This window comes from Podarcis tiliguerta, assembly GCF_965153285.1.
Source record: "Podarcis tiliguerta genome assembly, chromosome: 3".
In the NCBI taxonomy this organism is placed as follows: Eukaryota; Metazoa; Chordata; class Lepidosauria; order Squamata; family Lacertidae; genus Podarcis; species Podarcis tiliguerta.
Window position 1 is genome coordinate 3135034 of NC_139536.1, and position 26411 is coordinate 3161444.

General features: G+C 45.6%; 1 protein-coding gene and 1 long non-coding RNA gene across 4 annotated transcripts in view; one reads left to right on the forward strand and one right to left on the reverse strand.

The window, feature by feature from the left end:
* The window catches only part of LOC310674006, a 190579-nt gene that overhangs the window by 158181 nt on the left and 5987 nt on the right, over positions 1–26411 (reverse strand). The gene's annotated exons all lie outside the window — the stretch shown is intronic.
* On the forward strand, positions 19–26347 carry FZD3 (frizzled class receptor 3). Of its 3 annotated transcripts, none has more exons than XM_083432617.1 (7): positions 19–166; positions 4730–5258; positions 14698–14894; positions 16313–17330; positions 22368–22516; positions 24335–24568; positions 25738–26347. In XM_083432617.1, the coding sequence occupies exons 2-7, from the start codon at positions 5070–5072 to the stop codon at positions 25949–25951; spliced, it is 2001 nt and encodes a 666-aa protein (XP_083288743.1). In that variant the 5' UTR covers positions 19–166; positions 4730–5069; the 3' UTR covers positions 25952–26347. The 3 variants fall into 3 exon arrangements, with proteins under 3 accessions (XP_083288743.1, XP_083288745.1, XP_083288744.1); XM_083432619.1 differs by having other exon boundaries at positions 25753–26347; XM_083432618.1 differs by lacking the exon at positions 19–166 and adding an exon at positions 2578–2688.

Genomic DNA, 26411 nt, shown 5'->3' on the forward strand with positions numbered 1-26411 from the left:
GCAATTGGCTGGCTTTTTTCTCGGCGCCCCGCCCTCCCCGCGAGGGGGCGGGGCGGAAGGCGGCGGCGGCGGCGGCGGCCTCGGAGGCGGAGGCTCCTTCATTCGGGCCCCTTCAGCCGCCGCGCCGAGGAAGGGCCGGCCAGCGCCGCCTGAGGGACGCGCTCAGGTAACCGGGGGGGTGGGGTGGCAAAAAAAGGGCCGGAGTTACAGCTGATAACCGCCCCCCCGCCTTCGCCACAGAGAAATAAAAGAGGCTCAAATCACCTCAGTGAAGGGGGGGGGAGGGGCGCGCCTCACACTTCTTTTCTTGGGGGGGGGGGTTTAAAATTCCTGTCAGGGACCGACCTCCCCTACTCACGAGAAAATTGGCTTCCTTACACCTGCGCGCGCACGCGCGACCCCTTCACCTCCCACCCGCATTAAAAGACAATGAAGGGGGGGGGTGTTTCATGGCAGGATTTCCTCATAGGAGCGCCCCCCCCCCAGTCCTCCTTTTTTCTTATTTTTTCTCAAAGGCACCCGCGCGTGGGGGGGATGAGGTTTGCTTTTTTGATGTGGGTGGGTGGGATTCGCATCCCCACCCCCATAGGAACCGACTTCCAAGGGCCAATGCTCCTTTGGCCTCCCCCCCCCCCAATAATATATTTGAGGGGTCTGCCCCCCCCCCTGCAAAGTTGAGGGGCAGTGCCATTCAAATTGTGTGTATGTGTGTCATGTCATGTGATCAATTATATTTCACTCTTTTTATTGGAAATTTGACTTACAACACAACATATGTGATCAGTTATGGGGGGCTGTGCTTACCTGCTCTCTCTCTCCCCCCCCCCCCGCAATATTTTATTCAAGTTGGCACCCCTCCCTCCTTCCTGGTATTGTGTCCAGGTCAAAGGGTGGGTGGGCTTTGCGGGTTGAAAAGGGTTAAAACAGAGAAACTGGGTGTTTTTCAGGCCATGTCTTTTTAGGAGCGGGGAGGGGGTTAGTGTGTAGGGGGGAGACCCCCCTCCTCACCCAAAGAAGGATTAGGGAGGGGAGGGTCTCTACCTCCTTCTCCTCCTCTGCATTGTGCCCTCTTCCCCCTGCATTGCATAGGCTGGGGCCGGGTAGGTGGCCTCCTGAAACTGCAGCTGATAATTATGTTATAATTAAACATTATTTATATCCTGCTTCACCCCCCCCCTTTTCTTCTTCTGTCTGATCGAGGGCCTGCGAGGCAGCTTTGCCGTAAGTTAATATAGACTAATGAGCATAATAAGGTTGAAACAAAACAAAAAGGTTGTGATGACTGATGAAGACTCAGGCCCTCGTTATTAGTAATTAATGCGCTTTAGCTTGCTCTGCTGCTTCCTCATCAGCCAGAGAAGAGAGGTGTTTTGATAATTTCCTCCTTATTTTCTGACCAACCCCCCCCCCAACACATGTGCAGGCGCTGAAACACTAGTTTATGAGGGGCTTGCTTTCATAGCCATGGCGTTGTGTTTTGTGGGGTAAGCCGGGGAGGTTCCCAGGCTTCAAGGGAGGTGTTACTTTGGAGAAAGTGTTGGCAATTAAAGGATCCTGTTGAGAAGTAGGGGTTTTAAACCACCTTCATGTATGAGGGGGGAAACAAGAATGAATGAATGAATGCTAAGGGGACACTGTTTTCTACCTTCTTCCCCCAAAAGAGAGGAGATGGGTGGTGGCAGCGGACGAGAGCCTCTACTGCCTTCATTGCATCCTGGGCTTCCCTTTGAGCTGATTACTGCTGCAAACTGAATGCTGGTCTAGGCAGAAACCTGGCCTTTCCGCCAACCATGCACCCTCCAGATATGTTGGATTGCAACACCTATTATGTCTGAGGCTGGCGGAAGTTATAGTCTCTAAAGCATTCATTAGTATATTGAGAAAGATGCATAAAGTTGCTTAATCAAAGAGCTGTGTACATAATAAAATTGTAGTAAAACACGGCTAAAACCTGCAATACTATTGAACAGATACTCGTAAAATAGTTATCATTAAGGCACAGAAAATGTCAGCCAAAAATGTAAAACGTATATAGGTAACTAAAGGATATTTACTTGCTGAGGTAAGTGTTCAGAAAGTGCCTAAAACAATAGTTAGGGTGCCTGTCAAGTGTCAAGAGGCAGGGAGTTCCATACTAGAAGTTGAGCTCACAAATGCAGAACCGACATTACGTAGCATTTATGAAAGTTCCAAGGAGTAAAGTGGTCAGATGGGCACCAATGGGGCAAGGTTGTCCCTTAAGTAAAGAAGGGCACTGAGTTGAGAAAGGCTAGGATAGTCTGATCCAACAGGGCAGTTTTTATATTTTTAAGACTCCTTAAAAGGTGTCCCAATTTTGCTGATATCAGCTCCGCCTCCCCTGCATCCTCACTGCTCCCTTGGAGGACCCCAAAAGCAAAGGAGTTTCGTTAATGTGTTCTCTCCTGCTTCACCACCTCCCCTGCAACAATGGAGGCAAAATGCTTCTCTCTAAGTAAACTGAAGTACTAAATATCCAGAGCTGAGTAAAGAGACTGGAGCTCTCCTTGCAGGAATAGGCAGTGTGGTCAAACCTTTTGTGTTTCTTATAATTTGTAGGGAGCGTTGTGTTGATGGGGGAGGGATGATGGAGAACCTCTCCACTTCAATACATGGCAGTATAGCGAGTGAATCTCCTCCCAGTATACGGACACATATTTCCCTGGAGAGGTAAGAGAAGCCTACTCCCTTGCAGCAATGACAGTTTAGTGTGGATTTCTTTTTTCCTTGTTGGTGCAGTTGGGGTGAAAAAATGCCTACCATCTGCATTCCTTGCAAAAGATTATCCTCTCCTTGCTTCCATGTGCCATGCTTTTCTTTCCTCTTTAGAATTAAGACAAGGGCCCAAAGGATAGATTAAAGTCTGCAGTTGTTGTGTTACGCCTCCCTGGACATAGTGGGGATCAGAAGGATGGGGGTGGGGACAGTATGAACCTTCAGGGTAGAATGGTTTAAAAATTAGAAATCTGACTATAATCATTGGAATAGATTCAGAGGGATTGTTTTCTTTTGTACCGAAACAGCCGTTGGAATAATTACTGCAGATAGCACTTTGCCATTGAGCTGCTAAAATCTTGCAGCAGTTAAGGATTGTGTTGAGTGAGCAGATCTTTCTGGGCGGTAAATAAATTCTCTTCAAAAATTCTAGAAATTTATCATGATTGTTATTTATTCATTTTTGTTAGTCACCTCTGATTACACTTGCAATAATTCTTTTTGTAAGTTTAGGAAAGTGGCAGGCTTGCATTCAGTTGGTTGAAAATTCAAGTGTATAGTAACTAGTTAGCTTTTTCTCTTGTTATGATTTAAGTACCATAAATGATCTAGGTTAGTATATAGAGAATGATTAAGATTTTGGTATGGTAAATCTTTATTTGCATAAGATGGTTTGTTCATGGTTGCTATATTGTGTTTAAAAACAGTACAGAAGTCAAGGGAGAAGAAACTGAGTTAACATCCAAAGAAACTAAAATTGGGGGGTACCCATGGATCACCAGCATTTATTAATTGTAGTTAAGATATCTGTGTGGTCAGACTCAATCCAAATATTTCTTGGATTGCCTCCATATTGCCACTGCCTCCTGTGTTCTTTTCTTCTTGGCAAACTACTTTTAATATAGGTTTTTAAAATCTTTGACAGTGATGAATTGTTTGTGTTGTCCAAAATAGCCAAACTTTGCCAAAATAATCAAGTCTTGAAAGCCCTTGAAGCATATTCAGAGAAAGGTGACTAGGGTGGTGAGGGGCTTGGAAACCCAGTTGAAAGAGCAGGCTTTGTTTAGCTGGAGAAGAAGAGGTTAAGGGGAGGCATTATAGCTGTCTTCATATATCTGAAGGGCAGCCATGCAAAAAAAGAAGCAGACTTGTTCCCAGTTGCTTCAGAAGGCACAACAGGAGCCCATGGGTGGAAGCGGCAGGGAAGTAGATTTTGGCTAAATGTTAGGAGAAACTGCCCTGTAGTAAAAGCTGGAGGTGATGGGCTTTCCTTTTCTAAAAGGTTTTAAGCAGAGGCTGTGCAGCTATCTGTCAGGGATGTTGTAGTTTCATCCTGCATTGCAGATCTACATTGAGCAGAGGGCTGAACTTCAAGGTCCCTTATAGCTACAGTACAGTATATGATTCTATTAAATACTCTTTTCTCCTGAATCAGCTGCCATTTGTTTCATAAGGAAACGTTTTCACATTCTGTGACCCTGGTGATATGAGTCCTTTGCCTTCTACAGACTGCAGCTATCAGCTAGAGATTTTGCTCTGAAATAGCCGTATAGTAGTTTACCCTAAGTGTAATCCATAAATCATAAGCTATTTAGAAAAAATGGAGGTAGTAGTAAAGCTAAAGCGAAAAACATCAAGCCTCATAAATCTTGAGACATGATGAGCAGTTGCAGCTTCAGACTACATGTTTGGAATGATTGAAAGCTTGGCAATATCTGGTAAATGTCTGGTGTACTTGCACACATGATCAGTAGAAAACTCTCTGTCAGTGGGGTTTGCCTTTGGATTTTATTATTTGTTTACTATAGTGCCTTTCTGCTTGGGAGAGGAGAAGCCAAGCGCTGGTTGATCAGGCTGTGGTAATCTCTTGTTATCATTTTTCAGTTGTGCTTAGCACTTTTCTCCCAAAGTTATATGAGAGCCCATGAGTCATAACTAATAACTTTCTTTGAATGGTTAGCAATACAGTTTAACACTTTTATTTTTTTGTCTTTAGAGCGCTTAATGAAAGGAGAGAGCCTGTCAACATGGGGTCTGTTTGGGAGTGCGGTTAGACAGCCAACTTTGATGACCTAATGCAACTTGCATGGCAATATGAAACAAAAGGCCAAGATGAAGTACCTTATTAGTGCTTTGGGAATGAAAGCCTTCTGTGGGACTCAGCTAAGTTGCATCAATGCAAACAAACAGCCTTTCTCTGAAGAATCTTAAAATGAAGACCTGAAATGCAGATGAATCAAAGAGTCTTTCAGTCTCTGAAGAACCTGACAGTGGTGCACAGATACCCAGCAAAGTCTACTAAATAATCTGGAGAATCTCATGATTGCTGCAGAAAGATGGCTGCAAGCTGGGTCTTCCATTGTCTGTGGCTTTTGGCTGTTCTGATAGGATGCACAGGTGGCCACAGCCAGTTCTCATGTGAGCCCATCATCTTGAGGATGTGCCAGGATCTTCCTTACAACACCACTTTTATGCCTAACCTTTTGAACCATTATGATCAGCAAACAGCAGCTCTGGCAATGGAGGTAAGAGTTAACTTCCGCCTAAATGTACGATAGCATTCACAGTGGTGGAATTGCCTTTGGTACTGGAGAGTTGCCAAAAATAATTGAAGAGTTTCCCTACATCTGCTTGCAGGAATAATGCACAAAACAACAGAGGTGCATTGGTGCTCTTCAGGACGCTTTACACATTATGAACAACCTACATGGCGAAACAGCATAAAACCTGCATATAAAGTGGTATTAGGTGGCTATATGCATACGCAGTTTGAACTGCTGTTCTTTTACACAAAAGTGCTTTCCATTTAAAATAAATGGTATTTGAAGCAGTTCCTTGAGATAAAAACGCGAGTTCTTTGCATGGTATAGATAAATACAGCCATCATGGATCATCATAGCAGCCCTGAGCCTGGGACTAATTTTGTGGCATGTTTATATCTGGGGGGCATTCAGAAAAAATTGTGCTGAGGTGGTAGTTTATCCTGGATTTTTTGATCCTGAAAATTGGTGGTGGCTTGATTGAGAAGTGATTCCCCGTGCTTTTGTGTACAAAAAAATCTGCTCTCCTCCCTGCTTGGCAGGGTTGCAATAGAGGCGAACAGGAGTGTCCGTTTATGAAGAGTGGATGATTCTGCTGCAGTGGAATCGTTGCCTCTTGTTTTTGGCCAAGTGCCTGAGGTTTCCTTAGCTTTAGGGCAGGATTGCCTAATGTATGGCTCTCCAGCTGCTGTTGTACTGCAGTTCCCATCATCCCTGACCTTTGGCCATACTGGCTGGGACTTGCGGGAATTGGAATCGAATAACACCTGAAGGGTCACAGGTTAGCCAGCCGTACTTCAGAGCGACTTCAGTAGCAGGTTCCCCTTCCTCCAAGTACACCAAGAGATGAAGAACCAGTGAGGAGTGCTCCTACCATGAAGTCCTTGCCCCTCGTTTGCCCACAAGTCAGCTTGCATCTTAGTGCAGTGGCTGCCCCTCTTATCAGTAATAATAATAATAATAATAATAATAATAATTAATAATTTTATTATTTGTACCCCGCCCATCTGGCTGGGTTTCCCCAGCCACTCTGGGCGGCTTCCACAGAGACCAAAAATACACCAAAATGTCACCCATTAAAAACTTCCCTGAACAGGGCTGCCTTCAGATGTCTTCTGAATGTCAGGTAGTTGTTTTTCTCTTTGACATCTGGTGGGAGGGTGTTCCACAGGGCGGGCGCCACTACCGAGAAGGCCCTCTGCCTGGTTCCCTGTAGCTTTGCTTTTCGCAATGAGGGAACCGCCAGAAGGCCCTCGGCGCTGGACCTCAGTGTCCGGGCAGAACGATGGAGGTGGAGACGCTCCTTCAGGTATACTGGGCCAAGGCTGTTTAGGGCTTTAAAGGTCAACACCAACACTTTTAATTGTGCTCGGAATCGTACTGGGAGCCAATGTAGGTCTTTCAAGACCGGTGTTATGTGGTCTTGGCGGCTGCTCCCAGTCACGAGTTATGAGCATTGCATCTCCTTTTGCCTACAACATGCTTCTCATTAGCAGGGCTCACCTGTATGACTAGTCCAGTAGGCACTGCCTTCATTCTTTCTTGGCTTTGTCTGCTCTTGGTGACTTCAGCATGTAGCCAAACTTTATTTGACTGTAGTGTCATAATTTCATCATGCTCGCTGCAATAGATCAAACATAAACATAAACGAGGTTTTAATTTGTATGTCCCTGTTGCACAAACACAAAAACTGTGTACAAAATAACAGTTCATTTGAATCACACTTTTCCTCTTGGGGTCAAGAAGTTGTGATTGCCTTCTGATTTATTTAGGGGAGCACAAGGTAAACTAGAAAAGGGTGATTATAAATTACTTCCAGTAATTTTGAACATGCTTTTTAAGCTTCCCAATGTTAGGAGAATTCCCAAAGGGGAAAATTTCCTCAAAGGAAATTGCCATTGCAAGATACATATTCCTGCTAGTGATCCTGCTGTTGCATTGCAGACACTGCTGTGATCAAGACTCTAGCTGCTTGGTATTCCTGCACTTTGTGTTCCAGATTAGATTTGCCACATTTCTCCAAATATATTCCATTTCCAGTATAGTCTTACCTAGTGACAAGTGTACGTTATTGCAAATGAAAGTTCCCCAAATTCTATTTTGGATTAAAGAGAACAATATCCTTGTTATGTTGGCCTTCAAAGCATGAGAATTACCTTCTGTTCTACAGTATAATTTGAGTAGTTAAAATGTGGGTCTAGTCTACACCCAATGGCCTCTTGTGCCCCACCAAGCAGTGCTGAGAATGACACAGTTTTTCTTCAGCTTCTGTAGAGCAATCTTATATGGTGGGCAGATATTTTTAATCATACTTCCTCAGAACTTCTTAACTATTGAAATGGCTCCCTCATCCAGACTATTATAGAATCATAGAATTGTAGAGTTGGAAAGTATCGCACTGGTCATCTATTCCAACCCTCTAGTAGGCCTTGGCATTTTTCAAAGTACATTACTTGTATCTTACAGAGACCTAATTTGTATATACTAACAATACTGCGACGATATCTCTCCACATCTTTGTAATTTCTCTCTGGTTTCAAGTCTGTGCTGTCTCCTTATTTTGATCAAAAGTTACTAAAGTTACTATAAAGGTTGGGCAGGCCTTTATTTTCTATTCTTTTGATTCCCACTCTGTGTGGCATCCGCCCTAGTAGTTGGATGAGCTGTTGTGATACCATAATTAGGGAGGTTTCCTTTCCAGGATAAAATAGTTAGCATCAGTTAACTTAGTTTGGGAAGTAAGGTATGTCACATTTATCCTTCTTTTCTGCCCTTGAATTTCTGTTTGCATAGGATGCATTATTTCTTCTAGTGTATGGCTTAGAGTAACAGTATCTTCTTACTTTCAAGAGTTGCCAAAAGCTGTTGTGGTGAAATCTGGTTATCAGTGGAAGTGGAATGTTGAAAATTACAAAGGCCTCCCATCCACCTTGTTTCTTTGTCCATTTTGTTGTTCTGTCATCATATTAAAACTGGTATTTCATTGTTTAACCTAAGGTTATCAGTTTTTTGTATTCCAGTGTTCCCCTATAATGTGTTGGCAGCCTCAAATAGTTTCAGATGATTCCTGCATTGCAAGGGGTTGGACTAGATGACCCTTGGGTCCCCTCCAACTCTATGATTTTATGATTCAGATGTGGGCTTAAGCTTGTACAGTGGCACCTCAGGTTACAGACACTTCAGGTTACAGACTCTGCTAACCCAGAAATCACACCTCGGGTTAAGAACTTTGCTTCAGGATGAGTACAGAAATTATGCTCCGGCGGCAGCAGGAGGCCCCATTAGCTAAAGTGGTGCTTCAGGTTAAGAATAGTTTCAGGTTAAGAACGGACCTCCAGAACGAATTAAGTTCTTAACCCGAGGTACCACTGTACTTTGAGTTATATCAGTGCCAAATAGGGTTTGCTGGAGAATTTGAGGTGGGGGACCCCCCCCCCCCCCGTGCACCTCCAAGTCTGATCCTGAGGCGCACAGAGTAACACTGTCTCTTGGAGCTACTGAAAGCAACTCTTTCCTAAGCAGAGGCACAGTTCTGTTTGACTAGTTTCTTTAAATTCTGGCGTATTGGTCAGATTGAGCTGTCCAAATTGTAGAAGCAGAGGAACTAGGAGCTGTCCAACATTGATCAGGGTGCTAAGAAGATATGCATCGACTTACAAATTTTAAAAAAAAACCCTGTATGTTTCAGCAGTCACTCGTCTCTTGAAATATGTGATAAATTTGCTGATGGTCTCACTGAATATTGCCCTGCTCCACCATGCTCCCTCTGTGGAAAAGCTTATCATACAGAAAACCTCATCTAGCAAACGTTGTACCTATGTCATTGAATTAAGTTTATCTTTCTAACTACCTATTCAGCTGTTGACAAAAATATGGAGAGGGAAGCTGTGATAGAGTTCATACAATGAAAGTTTGTAGTAGGAACCAGGGTTTAACCTAGAGAAAAGAAAATATGTGTGTGTTTTTCTGTTTTCAAATATTTACAGTGTTATCCATTTAAAAGTAATAGCTCAGTATTAAGTAGCTATGGATTTGAACATTTAAGCAGAATGATCAACATCAAGAGCAGACAAGCTGTGGAAAAGGTTGTTTAGTGAGGTAGATTCTCCCTGCACATTTTGAGGGAAAAACTGAAACGTATCTTCTTATGAAGCTCTCCTTGCTTCAGTTGGAGGGCCTTCGTCCCCCAGTTGACAAACTCTGTCTGCTCCCACTTGTGTCCTGCATTTTCCTTGATGTTAGAACAGTTAGTCTCTCTTTCATAATCTTGGCTCAGTCCTGCTCTCCCACCCTCACATTGCAAGGAATTAAAGAGGCTATTCTCACTCCTGCTTTGTGCCCATTTAGTAAAATGGCACTTGAGAAATGCAGCAAACAGTATTGCATGCAAGCGTAGCAGGTAAATAATGAACAATAAAACAATTAGACATTTTTCTAAACGTTTTTAAAGACTGTGCTTTGGGGGATTTTTCTTCTAGAATGTGGTGGGTTTGTCGCCATTTTTGCCTTTTAATTTATGCATACTGACTTTGTTTTTTGGGGTCACCCAGGCAGATGGCTTGGTATTATGGTTAATTCAAATGTCTAGGAGAGGCTTAACAGCAGGGAACTTATGCTGTGTTAGAAAAGATGAACGTAAGAGGCTGCAGGATCAGGCCAGTGGCCCATCTAGTCAAGCATCTTGTTCTCACAGTGAGCAACCTTTACAAAACCCGCAAAGAGGGCCCAAGCGTAGGAGCACTATTGCAGTTTCACCAACTATAAATGCACCAGTAAAAAACTGCCATGGATGAATGGAGGCAATGCAAGACTTTCTTTTTGGTTGCGACCAGGCTTCCTCTTTCTTTCTTTCTTTCTTTCTTTCTTTCTTTCTTTCTTTCTTTCTCCCTTTACAGCAATGGCAGTTTTGCATTTTGAAATATATAGTTATTGCCACTGTGACAGGTGGGGAGCTGTATTCTATGCCAGGTGAAGCATCCAAGTTTTCATTAGCTCCAGGTAGAGCTGGGCTCTGGTCTTCGGCTGACAAAAACCATTTACTATTATTGTTCTTCATAATGGCCTTTCAGTTTTTCTGAGCTACTCCTTGATTAGGAAGTGAGCTGAATGCAGGGGGTTTAAACTTAGGATTAAACTTAGATTTTTTTAGAAGACATCTGAAGGCAGCCCTGTTTAGGGAAGCTTTTAATGTTTAATAGACTATTGTATTTTAATATTTTGTTGGAAGCCGCCCAGCGTGGCTGGGGAAACCCAGCCAGATGGGCAGGGTATAAATAAATTTGTTGTTGTTGTTGTTGTTGTTGTTGTATCCTTGCTTTGCTTCCAAACAGCTTACCTCTCTAGCTGGTTGATTTACATAAAGCGTGCTCTCTCTCTCTCTCTCTCTCTCTCTCTCTCTCTCTACATATGATTTGCTGAAATGGCAGAAAAAGCAATAAAATTCATGGGACGTGCGTATCTGCATGCCTGTGCCTTCCCTGGCACCTTTGCCTCTGTTTCCCATATCATGTCTCTGGCCATGATATTAGCAAACCCCTTTCTCTGCTGGCAAAGGACTGTTCCTATGGATTCTAGCCTTTTGTGCTGGGACAAAGGTTGGCATTCTGATTCCCCGGAGCCAAATTGTGCCCTTTGACTCTCTCCCCTTTTCACACTCCTCGCTGAGCTTGGCCTGTTGCTATGCTTCAAAGCCTGTGGGTGTAGGGTTACCATGGCAATGGGGACGAAACTCCCGAGAGAGGAGGGGCCACAGTGTGAATAGAACACACAGGCCTTGTTAATCTGAATGTGAATGAAGGAGGAAGGCTCCTTTGTACTTCATCTCCATGTTGCCCAAACCTACAATTTATCAGCAGGGAAGCAACTTTCTCGTTTGCTAACTTGTTTATATTTGCTGTTTCTTGAGGCTTATGGAACAAAAGTGGTCGTGTCAGAGGCAGCGAACAGCAAAAGCCCTGGGTTTTAATAAAAATTGTTTCTTTGACTTTATAGAGGCTTTTGTTCCTTTTACAGCTGCTCCCCAGATACTACTCTGTAGCTTTCCTTTTTAGATCACAGCTCACCCTTCTGTGTTGACAAAATAGGTTTCCCCCTGAAGTTCGGAATCCATAGATCCAGTGCGGGAGGGGGCCGTGGGTGGGTGCAGGACCAGATTTAGGGTGGTTCAGGCAGTTTCCTTGCACAGGGTGCTAAGCCAAGGGGGCGCAAAATGCATAATTTGGGGTGCCAAATTTTGGCCTTGTACATGGCACCATATTACAAAAGGTTACTCAAGTCCGTCCCCAGTAGGTGCAGGGGAAAAAATCCTCCTTAATCTATATCCCCTAATTCCTTGCTGTCTATCAGCTCTGCTTGTCTAGACATGAGCAGTTGTGTGTAGATCAACTTAATGTTGATCACATATACTGTATTTAAGCCTAAACAAATAGGTTCATGCCATGAGAAGAATAGGTGGTGGGGGTTCCTGGATGCTTGACTTGTATATCCTGAGGCTTTTTCTTCACTGTGGAAGGAAATATGAGGGCTGGCGAAAGGAGGCGGCTGTATACAACCTCCGGAGACCATCATAGTTCTGTCGTAGAGTGGAAGACAAAGGAATGCCAGGCTAAGCTCCTGATCAGAACTCTTTTCCCTTCCCCCTTTACAAATTCAAATAGTTACTAGGGTAACGTAGAGGCAACAGTCCTGTTCTAAAGTGCAGGCACCATGTTCATTAGAATAACAAAATGAGACATGAATTCCACCCTGTCACTAATAGTAAGGGAGAATGAATTAAAAATGTAGGAGGAAAGCTCTTTTGCATGGCTCAATCCCATCAGTAGAGACGTATGCTTTTCCTGATTGCAGCTTTTGTAGCTATGCTTCTCGTTGCATGATGTCTGCTTTTACGTCTCTGTTTAAGCTAATAGAAGACTATTCTGTCTTTCTTTCTCTCTACCCCACTCCCGGCCTTGCATGGTTCCCCACACACACGAGAGAGAAATCATGGGGGTTATGGGCCAAGGCTATTTCAGTATAAGCATGTCTGCCATAGTTACAAGGGTTAGCCACATGGCACCTGACTTACAAATGGCCATTCATTTGTCATCTCTGACAAGTAGAATTTCCCCATCCGTGCTGAAAAAGTTTCTGGTTCTTGAAGATTTAATAGCGGGAGGCAGCTCAGTCCAGGGCCTCCATAATGCAGCTCTGTTTAATACAGTGTCTTTGCCAACTCAGGGAGGAATTTAAGGTTGTTTTCTTTCAACAGAAGCATTTCGGCTTGTTCAGTGTAGTGACCTGCCCATCTCCTTTTGCACACTGTTTTGGGTTTTTCCCTGATTCCCCAGAGCCAGTTGGGGGGGGGCGCATGGGGGAGAGCGCAGGAGTCTGGTTGTGCCAGTAGAAATCCTTGTGCTGGTTGCAGCTAATGGAACTATGTAGTTGAGCCTGGACTATAATTTCCATCACCCCAGCCAGGACTGCTCTCTGGTGCTGTGGCTGATGGGAGTTGTAGTCCGGATCTGTAGAAAGGCTGTTCTAGAGGCTATGTATGAAACTTTCCCTCTTCCAGCTTTGGAGCTGGAATGACATTAAGTGGAAGAGCACTTGCCATCAGTGATTTCGGAGGGGATGTTGTCCCCTCCCCCTCCCCCACACCACCCTTCTCCAAAGGGAGAGAGTGATCAAATGGCTTCCTGGTGCTTGCTTTCATAGGTGACTGCCAACTGAAAATCTGCATACACTAATATCATGTACTCATTTGCATATGTTCACTTCCTCTGGGGACACTGGTAACCGTAGCAGTCACTGACAGCATGTGTGTCTCATTACTTTTTATGTCTAGACAGCTTATTGTAATATTGGGGTGCGGGGAACTGACTTATACATTGGCTTATCTCATCACAAACCACTCCTTAAGGAGGTAGGATAGGATTAATGTAGGACATAGTGACTTGCTCAGGGCCACCCTGTGATTTCCTTGACTGAGTGGGAATTTTAACCTAAGTCTTTCCCAATCTAAACCAAACACACTATTTATCTACTACAGCACTCCAACCATGTATTACTTAGAATCTTAGAGTTGGAAGGGTAGTCTAACCCCCTGCAATACAGGAATCTCAACTAAGGCATCCATGGCAGACGGCCATCCAACCTCTTTTAAAAACATGCTTTATAGCATCTGTTTCTTTATAGTATTGTATCTGGTTTTTATACAGCAAACTGTAGCATAGCAGTGTTAAACAAGCATGTATTGTTGATTTGGTTTCTTTTTACACCCCTGCTCTCATCTCTTTAATTCATAAGGAATGCGCCATATTTTTCTGCTCCTATCTAAAAATTGAATACTTGGCAGCTTAATGTCTAGGATAGCCTCAGGGTGAAATCAGATTTACTACCTACATTGTACCACCAAGGAAGGGTAGCATCTTAGAAAATACTTTAACATATAAGAACTGATCTATAGAGTTACATTTCTAGCTGCCTGAACGTGTATGTCTGGCACGACATAGTGAATAGTGTTGTGTATCTGTGGTGCTTTTGCCATAGAAATAGGTCAGGGATCACCAAAACAGTGCCCATGGGCACCAGTGTACCTACGAGATCTGCCCTGTGAATGGACATTTCTTATTAAACTAGGCCTGTATAATTTGCACCTTGCTAAACAAAATGTGCGTGGTGCAGGTGGCACTGTGGGTTAAACCACAGAGCCTAGGACTTGCCGATCGGAAGTTTGGCGGTTTGAATCTCCGCGACGGGGTGAGCTCCCGTTGCTCAGTCCCTGCTCCTGCCCACCTAGCAGTTCGAAAGCACGTCAAAGTGCAAGTAGATAAATGGGTACCGCTCTGGCGGGAAGGTAAACAACGTTTCTGTGCACTGCTCTGGTTTGCCAGAAGCGGCTTAGTCATGCTGGCCACGTGACCCGGAAGCTGTACGCTGGCTCCTTCGGCCAATAAAGCGAGATGAGCGCCGCAACCCCAGAGTCAGTCACGACTGGACCTAATGGTCAGGGGTCCCTTTACCTTTACCTTTAAACAAAATGCAGCTCATCAGCCATGTCTGGTGGCCATCAGGGGCTTGATAAATTCTAGGTTTTGCCACATGCAGAGGGCTACTAATGGGTGGGATGAGGATATGGTTTCAAGCGATTGTCTGATGGGCTTATTCAGCTCAGTGGCCCATGATTTGTGTGGTGACCTCTGAAGGTGCAAGCCCGCCAAGCAAAGGGAAAGTGTGTTACGATGGCATTGAGCAAATATTTGTGTTGGCATTCCGTGCAGTCTGTTGCCAGAATTATCTGTCGTATTTGATCTGTTCCTCCCCACCCTGAAAAAGCTGGGCAGAGATTATGAGATCTTAGATTATGATAACCACCCAGGCTGTTTCACAAGACGGAATCTGAAATGGTGGCTTGGAGCTATTTAATTTTGTTTTCTCTTCATAGCCATTCCACCCAATGGTGAACCTTGAATGCTCCCGGGACTTTCGGCCCTTCCTGTGTGCTCTCTATGCTCCTGTTTGCATGGAGTATGGCAGAGTCTCCCTCCCGTGTCGCAGAATTTGCCAGCGAGCCTACAGTGAGTGTTCAAAACTCATGGAGATGTTTGGTGTGTCCTGGTCAGAGGATATGGAGTGCAGCAGGTGAGAAATCCTCTAGATTTGTGTGTGTTTTTAAACGGCCACCTACAGATTTTAACACGTTCCAGGAATTATAAAATTACTTTGTTTTTCAGCCTTAGTGCTGTATGCCCTTTCCCTCCCTTTTCTGGACACTAAACCAACTAAGTGACCCGCAGTAACTCTCCTGCTTTGACTGGGTTCCTACCCAGCAGGCAGAGGCTACTACATTTCAGAGTCTCGTCAAACACTTGAAAATTCCTGTTCCAATCTTCCTTTTCATTTTTTTCTCCTCACAAGCCAACTTGCCCCTTTCAGACAAAAAAGGTGATGGCATGGTGAATGACAAAACAATTGTTCAGTCTTCAAACCAGCTGAGCATGTTCCCTACTTTAATTAAGTAATCTCAAATCTTTTTTTGCTTTCCTTCAAAAGGAGAATATGCCAAGCGAAGGCACATGAAGAACACAAACAACGCATACACAGGGCAGCTGAGACAGACTAGAAAGGCTTTACTAGCTTAATAAAGGCATTAGAGTGAGAATAATCACTCTGGCCACAAGGACAACTTGGCTTCTTGTGTTATTTTTGCATCTCTCCTTTTTCTCTTTCCTCATTTGGCTAAGCTACAAGAAAAGGCTCATAGTTTATGTTCAAAAAGTCAAGAAAGCTGGTCATAATCTACAGGAGACCAGACAACCAATGTTCTGTTCTGCTTTGCAGTGAACTTGAGTCATCTTTTGTTGCTTGCCCTAAGCTTGGCTCCAGAGAGAGAGTCCATCTGCTGTCCTACACTCTTCCTCTTGTTCACATGCAGGCCGTCCAGTGGGCAAAGTGCTGGCCTAAGGCCTGGGAAACCTGATGGAGACCATCTAATAGATAGGAGAGGTACTTGTAGTAAGGAGCCAGAGGACTGAAGGTCATATGTATTGGTAAAAACAGTGAAGTGTGCTAAATAAAAGTTGGTCAAAGTGACTGATTTGATTTATTTTAATTAACAAAATGTATATACTGCTTATTTTTAAATAAGACCTCTAAGCAGTTTGCCAAGAATACAAACATTAACATGATCAATAGAAATCAAAGTTTAAAAAGAAGTTTAAAAGCGATGTCCAAGAATCCCAGACTACAGTGTCAGGATGTTACTTTGATTCTTAGGTATATAGCCTGTCTCAAAACCTTGAGGCGACAACATCTCCTCCTCTCCATTCATCATCATCATCATCATCATCATAAATTATTTGTACCCCGCCCATCTGGCTGGGCTTCCCCAGCCACTCTGGGCGGCTTCCAAAAAAAATATATTAAAATACTCTAATACAGCATTTTGTTACTCCTCCAAGGCTATTCTGGTTTAGGGCCAAGGAAGCCGCATGATTATTTTGTTGACATTAGTAAAATGTGTGTGTCCAACAGCAGCTTCTCCTTTCTTGCCATTCTAGGTTCCCGGATTGTGACGAGCCTTACCCTCGCCTTGTCGATCTCAATGTAGTTGGGGAAGCGACGGAAGAAGCGCCAGTGGCAGTGCAAAGAGATTACGGCTTCTGGTGCCCCCGAGAGTTGAAAATCGACCCGGATCTGGGCTACACATTCCTGCGGGTACGGGACTGTTCCCCTCCTTGCCCGAATATGTATTTCAGGCGCGAAGAGCTCTCTTTCGCACGATACTTCATTGGTGTGATCTCCATTGTCTGCCTTTCGGCCACCTTGTTTACTTTCTTGACTTTCTTGATTGACGTCACGAGGTTTCGCTACCCAGAAAGGCCCATCATCTTTTATGCCGTCTGTTACATGATGGTATCGCTCATTTTCTTCATTGGCTTTCTGCTGGAGGACCGGGTGGCCTGCAATGCCTCCAGCCCCACCACGTACAAGGCTTCCACGGTGACTCAGGGCTCCCACAACAAAGCGTGCACGATGCTTTTCATGGTGCTCTATTTCTTTACCATGGCTGGGAGCGTCTGGTGGGTGATCCTTACCATTACTTGGTTCCTGGCAGCTGTGCCCAAGTGGGGCAGCGAAGCCATTGAGAAGAAAGCCCTCCTCTTCCACGCCAGTGCGTGGGGCATCCCAGGGACCCTCACCATCATCCTCCTAGCGATGAACAAAATCGAAGGCGACAACATCAGCGGCGTGTGCTTTGTTGGCCTCTATGACGTGGATGCCTTGAGGTACTTTGTCCTTGCTCCCCTCTGCCTGTATGTGGTGGTTGGGGTCTCTCTGCTACTCGCCGGCATCATCTCTTTAAATCGGGTCCGTATTGAAATTCCTCTAGAGAAGGAGAACCAGGACAAGCTGGTGAAATTCATGATCCGGATCGGTGTCTTCAGCGTCCTCTACCTCGTGCCACTCCTGGTGGTGATTGGCTGCTATTTTTATGAGCAAGCTTACCGAGGTGTGTGGGAGACGACGTGGATACAGGAACGGTGCAAAGAGTATCACATACCCTGCCCTTATCAGGTGAGCGAGCATCTATCTCTCTGCAAGGTATTTGCACATGGTCCACTCCCATTTATTCCCAGTTTTATAAACCTGCCGTCGCTCTCCTACTTCCTTATAGGAACATGCTGCAATGGCATAATCATAGACAACTGGAAAGTATGAGTTAGGGAAGAATTCTGGTGGGAAAATGACATGAAATAGGAACAGGAGTTGGAACCATCAGAACCTTTTTACCGGTGGATTATTTTTGTCCATGAAGGTAGAAAGGCCAGCTGTTAAGGAACTGAAGGTTTATAATTTACAAAGCACATAAAACTGAGTAAGATAAGCAAGACAATCCCTGCCTTGCAGGCTTGCAGTCTTAAGGATGACATGGCACAGAAGAGAAAAGGGAGCAAGCTTGCATGAGGGATAGTTTTAGAAAGAACAGATACAGCCCGTTGGAAAGAGGCCATCTCTCTTCTAGGTTTTCAGGGGAATTTGGGGTAATATGTAGACTTTTGAGGTTGGATGGAGGTGACAGGTGGCCTTTTCTTTGCCAAAGTCAACAACAGGCTTATAAAGGCAATAGGAGGACAGGAGAAATTGGGTTGGTGGTTGGGTGAGATAAATAAGGCAGGCAACTGTGCAGTCACTCCTATCTCTGTTGCCAAAAGCACAAGTGAGCAACAAGGCAGTCCCTCCTCTTTCACCCCAAAACAACCCCCAAGTCCTCATTGCTAATATTACAACCACCATAAAGCAGGTGAGCTGACAACCCCCTCCTCCCCTGTCCAAAACCACCTACTTCATAAAGGTAAAGGTACCCCTGCCCGTACGGGCCAGTCTTGACAGACTCTAGGGTTGTGCACTCATCTCACTCTACAAGCCGGGAGCCAGCGCTGTCCGCAGACACTTCCGGGTCACGTGGCCAGCATGACAAAGCTGCATCTGGCGAGTCAGTGCAGCACACGGAACGCCGTTTACCTTCCCGCTAGTAAGCGGTCCCTATTTATCTACTTGCACCCGGAGGTGCTTTCGAACTGCTAGGTTGGCAGGCGCTGGGACCGAGCGACAGGAGCACACCCCGCCGCGGGGATTCGAACCGCCGACCTTTCGATTGGCAAGTCCTAGGCGCTGAGGCTTTTACCCACAGCACCACCCACGTCCCACCTACTTCATAACAGGGCACAAAATCGAAGGGCCAACTGGCCCGACATTCCTTCTGCCGCCTCCATCACCAGCACAAAGCAGACAAGCAGCTTAGAAATCCAACTCCGTTGCCCTGATGGAGCCAACTGGCCCATTTTGTTCATTAATATTGCTGTGCTTGAACGATGGGGTTTTCTTTAAGCAAGCAGGGCTGAAATATAAAAGATTCTCAAGTGTTTCAGCAGTTGTGGTTGGCATAATGCAGCGGGCTTCACATACACACTCTTGCAATTTCACCTGTCCCTGGGTCTTTGCTGCTTTCTTCCTCCCGTAACTTGTTCTAGCACAACGAGATTAAAATCTTTCTCATTACTGTGACATATACCTGTACCAGCAAATATCACATTTCTTTCAGTAATATTAAGGGTGGATGTGATTAACGTGCATAGCTGTGTAACAATATGCAGAATGGCTGCTTCCCAACTGCTCAGAGTTGAGAATTTAATCAGTAAGCTTATCTTGAAAAGAACAGATTAATTATGTTTATTGGGCTACTGAAAGCTTAATGAGGAGAACATAAAATTCACAATGCTGCTTGATACTTAAAAGGGGGTGTGTATGAAGGAAAAGTGTAAATCTGCCAACTGCTATTTTGATATGAGAATGGAAGATACGCCATTTTCTAGTGACAGGCTTTATGCCTTTTGCAACCTATGCTTAAAATGCTTGAAAAGGCTCCACAGTTTTAACATCGATGTACAAACTTCTAGGAACTCTAACCCAATCAGAGGTTCTTGGACCCCCGTGTTGCATGCCTGTTGCATCCTCCTCACGCATGGGCTGGAAGGGCGAACATGAGGACAACACAGCTGTGTAGGCATGCACCCTTCCAATCAGCCTTTTGCATCCTCCTGACGCCCTGCCAGCCCCACGTGGCTTTGCCAGGCTGGGATCAGACTCACAAAGCAGCGTGGGACTAGCAGGGGCGGCATGAGTAGCAAAATGCATCCTCGAAAAAACTGTTCCTGAGCCAACGGCCCCCCTCTCCCCGCCCACACTAAACCTCTGCTAAGATCTCGTGTAGGGGAGTGAGCCGGTTGGGTTGGACTTTAGGACCCACTAGCAGAGAAGGCAGGACAAACATCTTAGGAAGGAGGCAGAGCTCCCAGCATTCCTCGGCCTATCCTGCCTTCACAGCAAGCAGCACACATCTTCCTTCAGCTCCAGTGTTTGTCATGGGAGGTCTGTTGCCCTGCCAGCTTTCCCCCTCGCTTCTGCGGCTTCTACCCATGAACCGTGTACACACTTTGGTTGTAGCGCCAAAGGTTGTTGGCAGACTCCTTTCCGTCTGTGGAGTTTCCCCAGCAGGAGCTGGTGCCGTCCATTTCTGCTTCCCAGCTTAGTCGAGATGGGAGCAGATCAGTTATCTGTCTTTCAAATCACCACAACCCTGTTTTATTTTTGGAGTTCTGTTCCAATGAAAGTGCTCTTCTGCTCCCCAGGTAGCCGCAGGCCTAATTCTGAGCAGTGACTGGAAGTAATTTGTTATATAAAGAGAGCAAGAGTGTGCTAGCTCTTAATTGCAGCTGGCAGTTCTCCAGAGTCAAACATAATCTATGTGAGCAAACGGCAGGAAAGGAAAGATGTGCACAGCTCTTAGTTTTGTCTAAAGCGTGATGACGTTGGGCCTGTCCACCACCAGACCAGGAGTGAGATGCCACCTCCTCCAAGCTGTCCATCACCTTGTGATGAGAGGGACAGAAAACAGGCAGTGCTGACTGTGCGAGCCAAAGACCCACACCTGGTCTCTCCTTGAGGGTAGTCCCAGGGGTGAAATGTTGAAAGAGGTTTGGGTTGTTCTTAGCTTTCCCTCAGGAGTGAAATTGCCCAGACCAGAAGCTACTTGCCATCTGGTCTAGTCAGATACGCTATCTGAATTATAGCTTTGAGACTAGCAGAAGCAGCTGCTGTTTGGAATTGGGAAGATCTTGAATTCTCAACACCCTGTCCTAGTTGTTCTTTGCCCTGTGCACTGTATCAATTAAGGGAGTACAGGGCACAGACTGAGACTGCAGCTCCATGAGCATTTTTTTCTCCAGCTTTGTGTCGCTTCCTGTCAAGTGGGATCAACTGCCACTTCATTGTCCAGCCACCGCTTGGCATCTCTCATAATACGTTTTTCTGCCTCAGAGCCATAACAGAAGCTGATGGCATTTGACAGGCACTATAAATGCCTCCAGATTCAGCTGCTCTGAAAGTGTCCTGGGTGGCATTTGCAGGGGCTTCAACTCCACTCTATTTCAAGAATAGGATTGATACTTGTTGAGAAACAGACAGCATTGCAGAAGCGGAAGAGCAGTGCTTCATAAGTTAGCTTTCAGTGAGTGTATGCAGGCAGTCCTTTCTGAATCTGCAATGGAACAACTGCTTTCTCGGCCCCATTGTGTTATCAGCCCCAATCAGCTATGGTAGCTTTATAGCTCTACAAATTAATGGAGTAGATGTGTGAGCCCCATTGCAGGAGCAGAAAAGGACTTTTCCCTTGTGCCTTGCAGTGCCAAGCTAGAGATGATGCTAAACATGCTTTGTTGTTGTTTAGACGTGTCCGACTCTTCATGACCCCATGGGCCAGAGCACACCTGGCACTCCTGTCTTCCACTGCCTCCCACAATTTGGTCAAATTCATATTAGTAGCTTCGAGAACACTGTCCAACCATCTCGTCCTCTGTCGCCAGGTAGTGTGGTTGCTGACCTTGAGCCAGACATCCTGGAGAGTGAAGTCAAATGGGCCTTAGAAAGCACTGCTAATAACACGGCCAGTGGAAGTGATGGTATTCCAGCTGAACTATTTAAAATTTTTAAAGATGATGCTGTTAAGGTACTACACTCAGTATGCCAGCAAGCTTGGAAAACTCAGCAGTGGCCAGAGGATTGGAGTAGATCAGTCTACATCCCAATCCCAAAGAAGGGCAGTGCCAAAGAATGCTCCAACTACCGCACAATTGCGCTCATTTCACACGCTAGCAAGGTTATGCTCAAAACGCAGCTACTGCCAAAAGCAGCACCCCAACATTTTGTTCTCCCATAATCCTAGCAGAGTTTACAGACCTTCTGGTGTCTGGCCTTTCCCTGCCCCTTGCCAGCCGTTAGCCCATGGATGGGTGCTTCCAAATTACACCGGATACTATGGAGGAGGATCTAGATGGTTTTCATTGCCATCTTCACAGTTTGCATGCACTCTGCCCTGGCTCATAGCTCAATGTGTGATTGAGCCTGATTCTCCACAACTCATTACACTTGTGTTTATAAAATTTCATATGTGCAAGTAAGAGACAGTTGCTGTCGTGGGGCTGTTAATCTAAGACTGTGACTCTCCACATTTAGTGAGGATTTTCAAAGCATTTCCACCGAATGGTTGGTCAGCAAAGGGAATATCTTGTGGTGCTCACATGTCAGAGTGCTTTCCCCCCACAGTCTAGTGAATTCAGTCCCTGGCAAGTGATAGCATTGCCGTTATGATCCATAGGTACTTCAGCTAAACAGAGCGGGAGTTAATTCCATGTGAATACTTCACACGCTTCTCCAGAAAAATCTATTGAAATCATTTGTTTGGGTGTGATTTGTGGCTATTTTCCTTGCCAATGTTGCCTCTCTGTTTTAATGGTTATGCACTGACATGTTCTCTGGCTTTGGAAATACTTCAGGTACATGAGGAATTGAAATTGGAGTTTTGAGTGAAATGATTTTCTGTGTGACTGAAATACTTCAGATAAATTGCCTTGATCTATCTGGATTCTGTGGGCCCATTCTGTAGATGGGAAATGGAGGGACTCGACTGATCTTTGTTTTCTGCTAGCGAGTTAGAGAGATGGAGTTGTGGATCTGCAGCAGTGTCTCATGTTTGCCCTTGTCTGCTCCTTCCAGGTCACGCAGATGAGTCGTCCAGACTTGATCCTCTTTCTGATGAAGTATCTGATGGCTCTGGTGGTTGGGATTCCGTCTGTCTTCTGGGTTGGAAGTAAAAAGACCTGCTTTGAATGGGCCAGCTTCTTCCATGGGCGCAAGAAAAAAGAGTGAGTTGTGATACATAAAAGGTGGCATGGAACAGGTTCTGCTATAACTCAGATTTTACTCAAAGCAGTTCTTAAGCAAGAGGCAGATTTTCTTCCCTCATTTTTCCCTGCTTGCCTTTTTTCAAGCTTTCTTTGACAGGGGTAAAAACAACAACTCCAAACTGTTGTTTTCATTTCATTTCATTTTCTCAAAGGGGAATATGGAAAGAGTAGATTAGGCAATCTCCACGCCACCTCCCACAAACTCTTAAACTCCTTTCCCCAAATATACATGGCAATGGGGGGAGCAAAGTCCCCAACCACTCTTAATATCTCTCACTCCCCCACCCCATGCAGCATTCTGCATGCCAGAAAGAGGGAGGGAAGGGCCTGCTGGGTAGCAGGGAAGAGACTTTGCTTCCACCATTGCTCCTGTCTTGCTGCTGGGGCAGAATGAGGCCACCAAATTGCTGACAGTTTCAATCTTCATCTGAGACCCTTCGCATTTCTTCATCCCTCTTGACAAAGGCCATCCGTTAGGCCAGCCAACACTAAGTCTGTGCCAAATGAACCTGGATTGAAATGGACCCAGTTAATCTGCTTAATTCAGCCGTGCTTGTTGTTGAGCCGCCGCCACCTTCTCAAGCATTCTGCCCCCAAAGGGGATATTGGCAACTGGGCGATAGGTGTTAGTAGTTGCTGGGTCCAAAAAAAAGGCTTGTTAAGGAGAAGCCACTGTTCCTTCAAGGCAGACAGCACCACTGCCTCACACAATGAAGAGTTCACCTTAGTCAGGGGTGCAGAATCGGATGTGGCCAGCAGGCTTCTTTACCTCTGAGGGAGGCGTCTTACAAGGCCGCTGTCTATAGAATCAGATCAGCTACACTGACTGGGAGTGGCTCTCCAGCACTTCACAGATGGGTCATTCGTTCCCAGCTTTAGCTTGAATTGCCAAGGGTTGAACCTGGAACCTTCTGTGAATCATAGAATCATAGAGTTGGAAGAGACCACAAGGGCCATCGAGTCCAACCCCCTGCCAAGCAGGAAACACCATCAGAGCACTCCTGACATATGGTTGTCAAGCCTCTGCTTAAAGACCTCCAAAGAAGGAGGCTCCACCACACTCCTTGGCAGCAAATTCCACTGTCGAACAGCTCTTACTGTCAGGAAGTTCTTCCTCATGTTTAGGTGGAATCTTCTTTCTTGTAGTTTGGATCCATTGCTCCGTGTCTGCTTCTCTGCTCTGATACTGAGCTGTGGCCCAGCCATACTGTCTTAACCTATGCAGCATAAACGCTGAAGGTAAGACATGCTGAGAGGAGTCACCAGTGGGAAGAGGGCTGTTGCACTGAGGCCCTTCTTCTACAGCAGCGGTTCTCAACCTGTGGGTCCCCAGATGTTGTTGGACTATGACTCCCATCATTCCTGAGTTATGGCCTTGCTAGCTACGAGTGATGTGAATTGTAGTTCAACAACATCTGGGGACCCACAGGTTGAGAAAGGCTGTTCTACAGGTTTCTCAGAGGCTTCTGGCTGACAATGTTTAAAAAAAGGATGCAGGATTAGGTGGCCCCCCTTCGGCCTGGTCCAGCAGCGGGACTCTGCAGCTACTAGTAAAAAACGATGCTTGCCCTCCTCCAAAAATTATTGCTGGCTTGTATTTCTACAACAGTGAACACCATTTCTAGGTCTGAACGATCCAGATACAGTAAGAACAGACCCCTCCCATTCGCATTGGGTATTCAGTAGATTTTTTCGCCACCTAACCTCTGCATGCTCTTGCCTATTGCCATCTGTCTCTCTGGAGTCAAACTGACCGGGCTTTACTGTTGTAAACAGGGTTGTGAACGAGAGCCGGCAAGTGCTTCAGGAGCCTGATTTTGCTCAGTCGCTCTTGAGAGACCCCAACACACCCATAATCCGCAAGTCCAGAGGCACCTCCACCCAAGGGACATCCACCCACGCTTCCTCTACCCAGCTGGCTATGATGGACGACCAGCGAAGCAAAGCAGGCAGCGTCCATAGCAAAGTCAGTAGCTACCACGGCAGCTTGCATAGGTCACGGGATGGCAGGTGAGAAGATTGAAATGGCCGTGTAAACGCAACACACCTAGGCAGAGAACACATCGCCATTTAAACGGGGGGTTGCCATTTGCTGGATGAATTTGTGGGAGCTGATAGCCTTTTCCCCACCCCTTAGTGGTCTGTTTCAAGTTCTGTCAATAGAGGTGTGAGCTCTTTTTTCTCTCCCACACTGTCCACATAGAAAACAGCATTAAATGGAGTTAGATCCTCGCCGTTCTTTCCTACCCGGATTGGCAGCAGTTCTCCAGGGTTTCAGAGTTGGTTTTCTCCTGACCGTTGAATCACAGAGCTGGAAGGGAACACACACACCCCGGGTCATAAGAATAGCTGTCAACTTTTTCCTTTGTTTAATAATAATAATAATTTTTATTTATACCCCAGCCAAGGCCAGGCTCAGGGTGGTTAACAAGCAATAATAAAAACAAGATGAATGAATACAACTTAAAAACAAGATTAAAATACAATTTAAATATTGAAACATTAAAATATTAAAATGCAGCCTCATCACAGGAGGAGAAAGGGAAAAGGGAAAAGAAAGAGGGGGAGGGAATCAAGTTGGCTCCAAGCCAAAGGCCAGGCGGAACAACTCTGTCTTACAGGCCCTGCAGAAAAAAATCAGATCCTGCAGGGCCCTGGTCTCATGAGGCAGAGCGTTCCACCAGGCTGGGGCCAGTGCTGAAAAGGCCCTGGCTCTGGTTGAGGCTAATCTAACTTCCTTAGGGTCCGGGACACTAGGGTGTTGCTGTTTATGGACCTTGAGGCTCTCCGTGGGGCATACCAGGAGAGGCGGTCCCATAGGTATGAGGGTCCTAGGCTGTGAAGGAATTTTTTTTAAGGGAAATTCCCTTATTCCGAATAGGATTCCTCGCAAGAAAAGGGAAAAGTTGACAGCTATGCATATGGTCTAGCCCCCTGCAATGCAGGAATCACAGCTAAAGAATCCCTGACAGATGAGTATCCGACCTCTGTTTAAAAACCTGTAACAAAGAAAAGCCGGCCTTTGTCTAGATTCTCAGACTTAGGGAGTGAGACCGAGCTCTGCTGAATCTGATCTGGGTTATGCATTGTGTGGGGTGGGAGGGGAGGTCCTGCAGCTATCTGAATGGGAAACCCATTCTGGTCTGCATTACTGAAACCGATGAGTCTTTATGAATTAGGTATACCCCCTGCAGTTACCGCGGGATTGAAGATCGACTACCTCACGGCAGCATGTCCCGACTGACGGACCACTCCCGGCACAGCAGTTCCCACCGGCTCAACGACCAGTCGCGTCACAGCAGCACCAGGGACCTCAGTGGCAATCCGGTGACCCACATCACGCACGGCACCAGCATGAACCGGGTGATCGAAGAGGACGGTACTAGCGCTTGAGCCGTGCTTCTCTCTGTTCCCTGAGCAGTGCTCGTTCCATTTCAGTTCAACAGAACTCAGTGTTAGCCCTTTCTCTTAGGTGCTAAGCTTGCCCTGATGGAACCTAACCAGCTGCTGCCTTTTCCCCCTTAGCCAGCAATTTCTCAGAAACATTTTCTCCCAGCAAAGGTATGCTGCTCAATCGAGTCTACAAGCTAAACGGTTTCTGGTACTTGACTCCTCGATACAAACTTTATTTATTATGCTTGACAACTGGAATTTCTTAGCGCTGTTTTTTAATTGTCCATATGCTTCTCTAAGAGATGTCTACTATGAAGATTCTGTGGAAGGGGGACAAAAAAAACCCCCAGGCAGAAGACTGGCTTTTTGTTTGAAAAAAAAATTCCACCCCTGCAATCTTTTTGTTGCTGTCTCTGATTAGATAATAAACTGGTTAGCTGTTCTCATGCAGCGCAGAGGG

What these genes read in the sequence shown, in the direction of transcription:
- FZD3 (XM_083432617.1), top strand. Translation starts at nt 5,070, where the DNA reads ATGGCTGCAAGCTGGGTCTTCCATTGTCTGTGGCTTTTGGCTGTTCTG. An exon ending in CAGCAGCTCTGGCAATGGAG is followed by an intron (nt 5,259 to 14,697) that starts GTAAGAGTTAAC and finishes TTCTCTTCATAG; the next exon opens with CCATTCCACCCAATGGTGAA. An exon ending in CATAGGTCACGGGATGGCAG is followed by an intron (nt 24,569 to 25,737) that starts GTGAGAAGATTG and finishes TTTATGAATTAG; the next exon opens with GTATACCCCCTGCAGTTACC.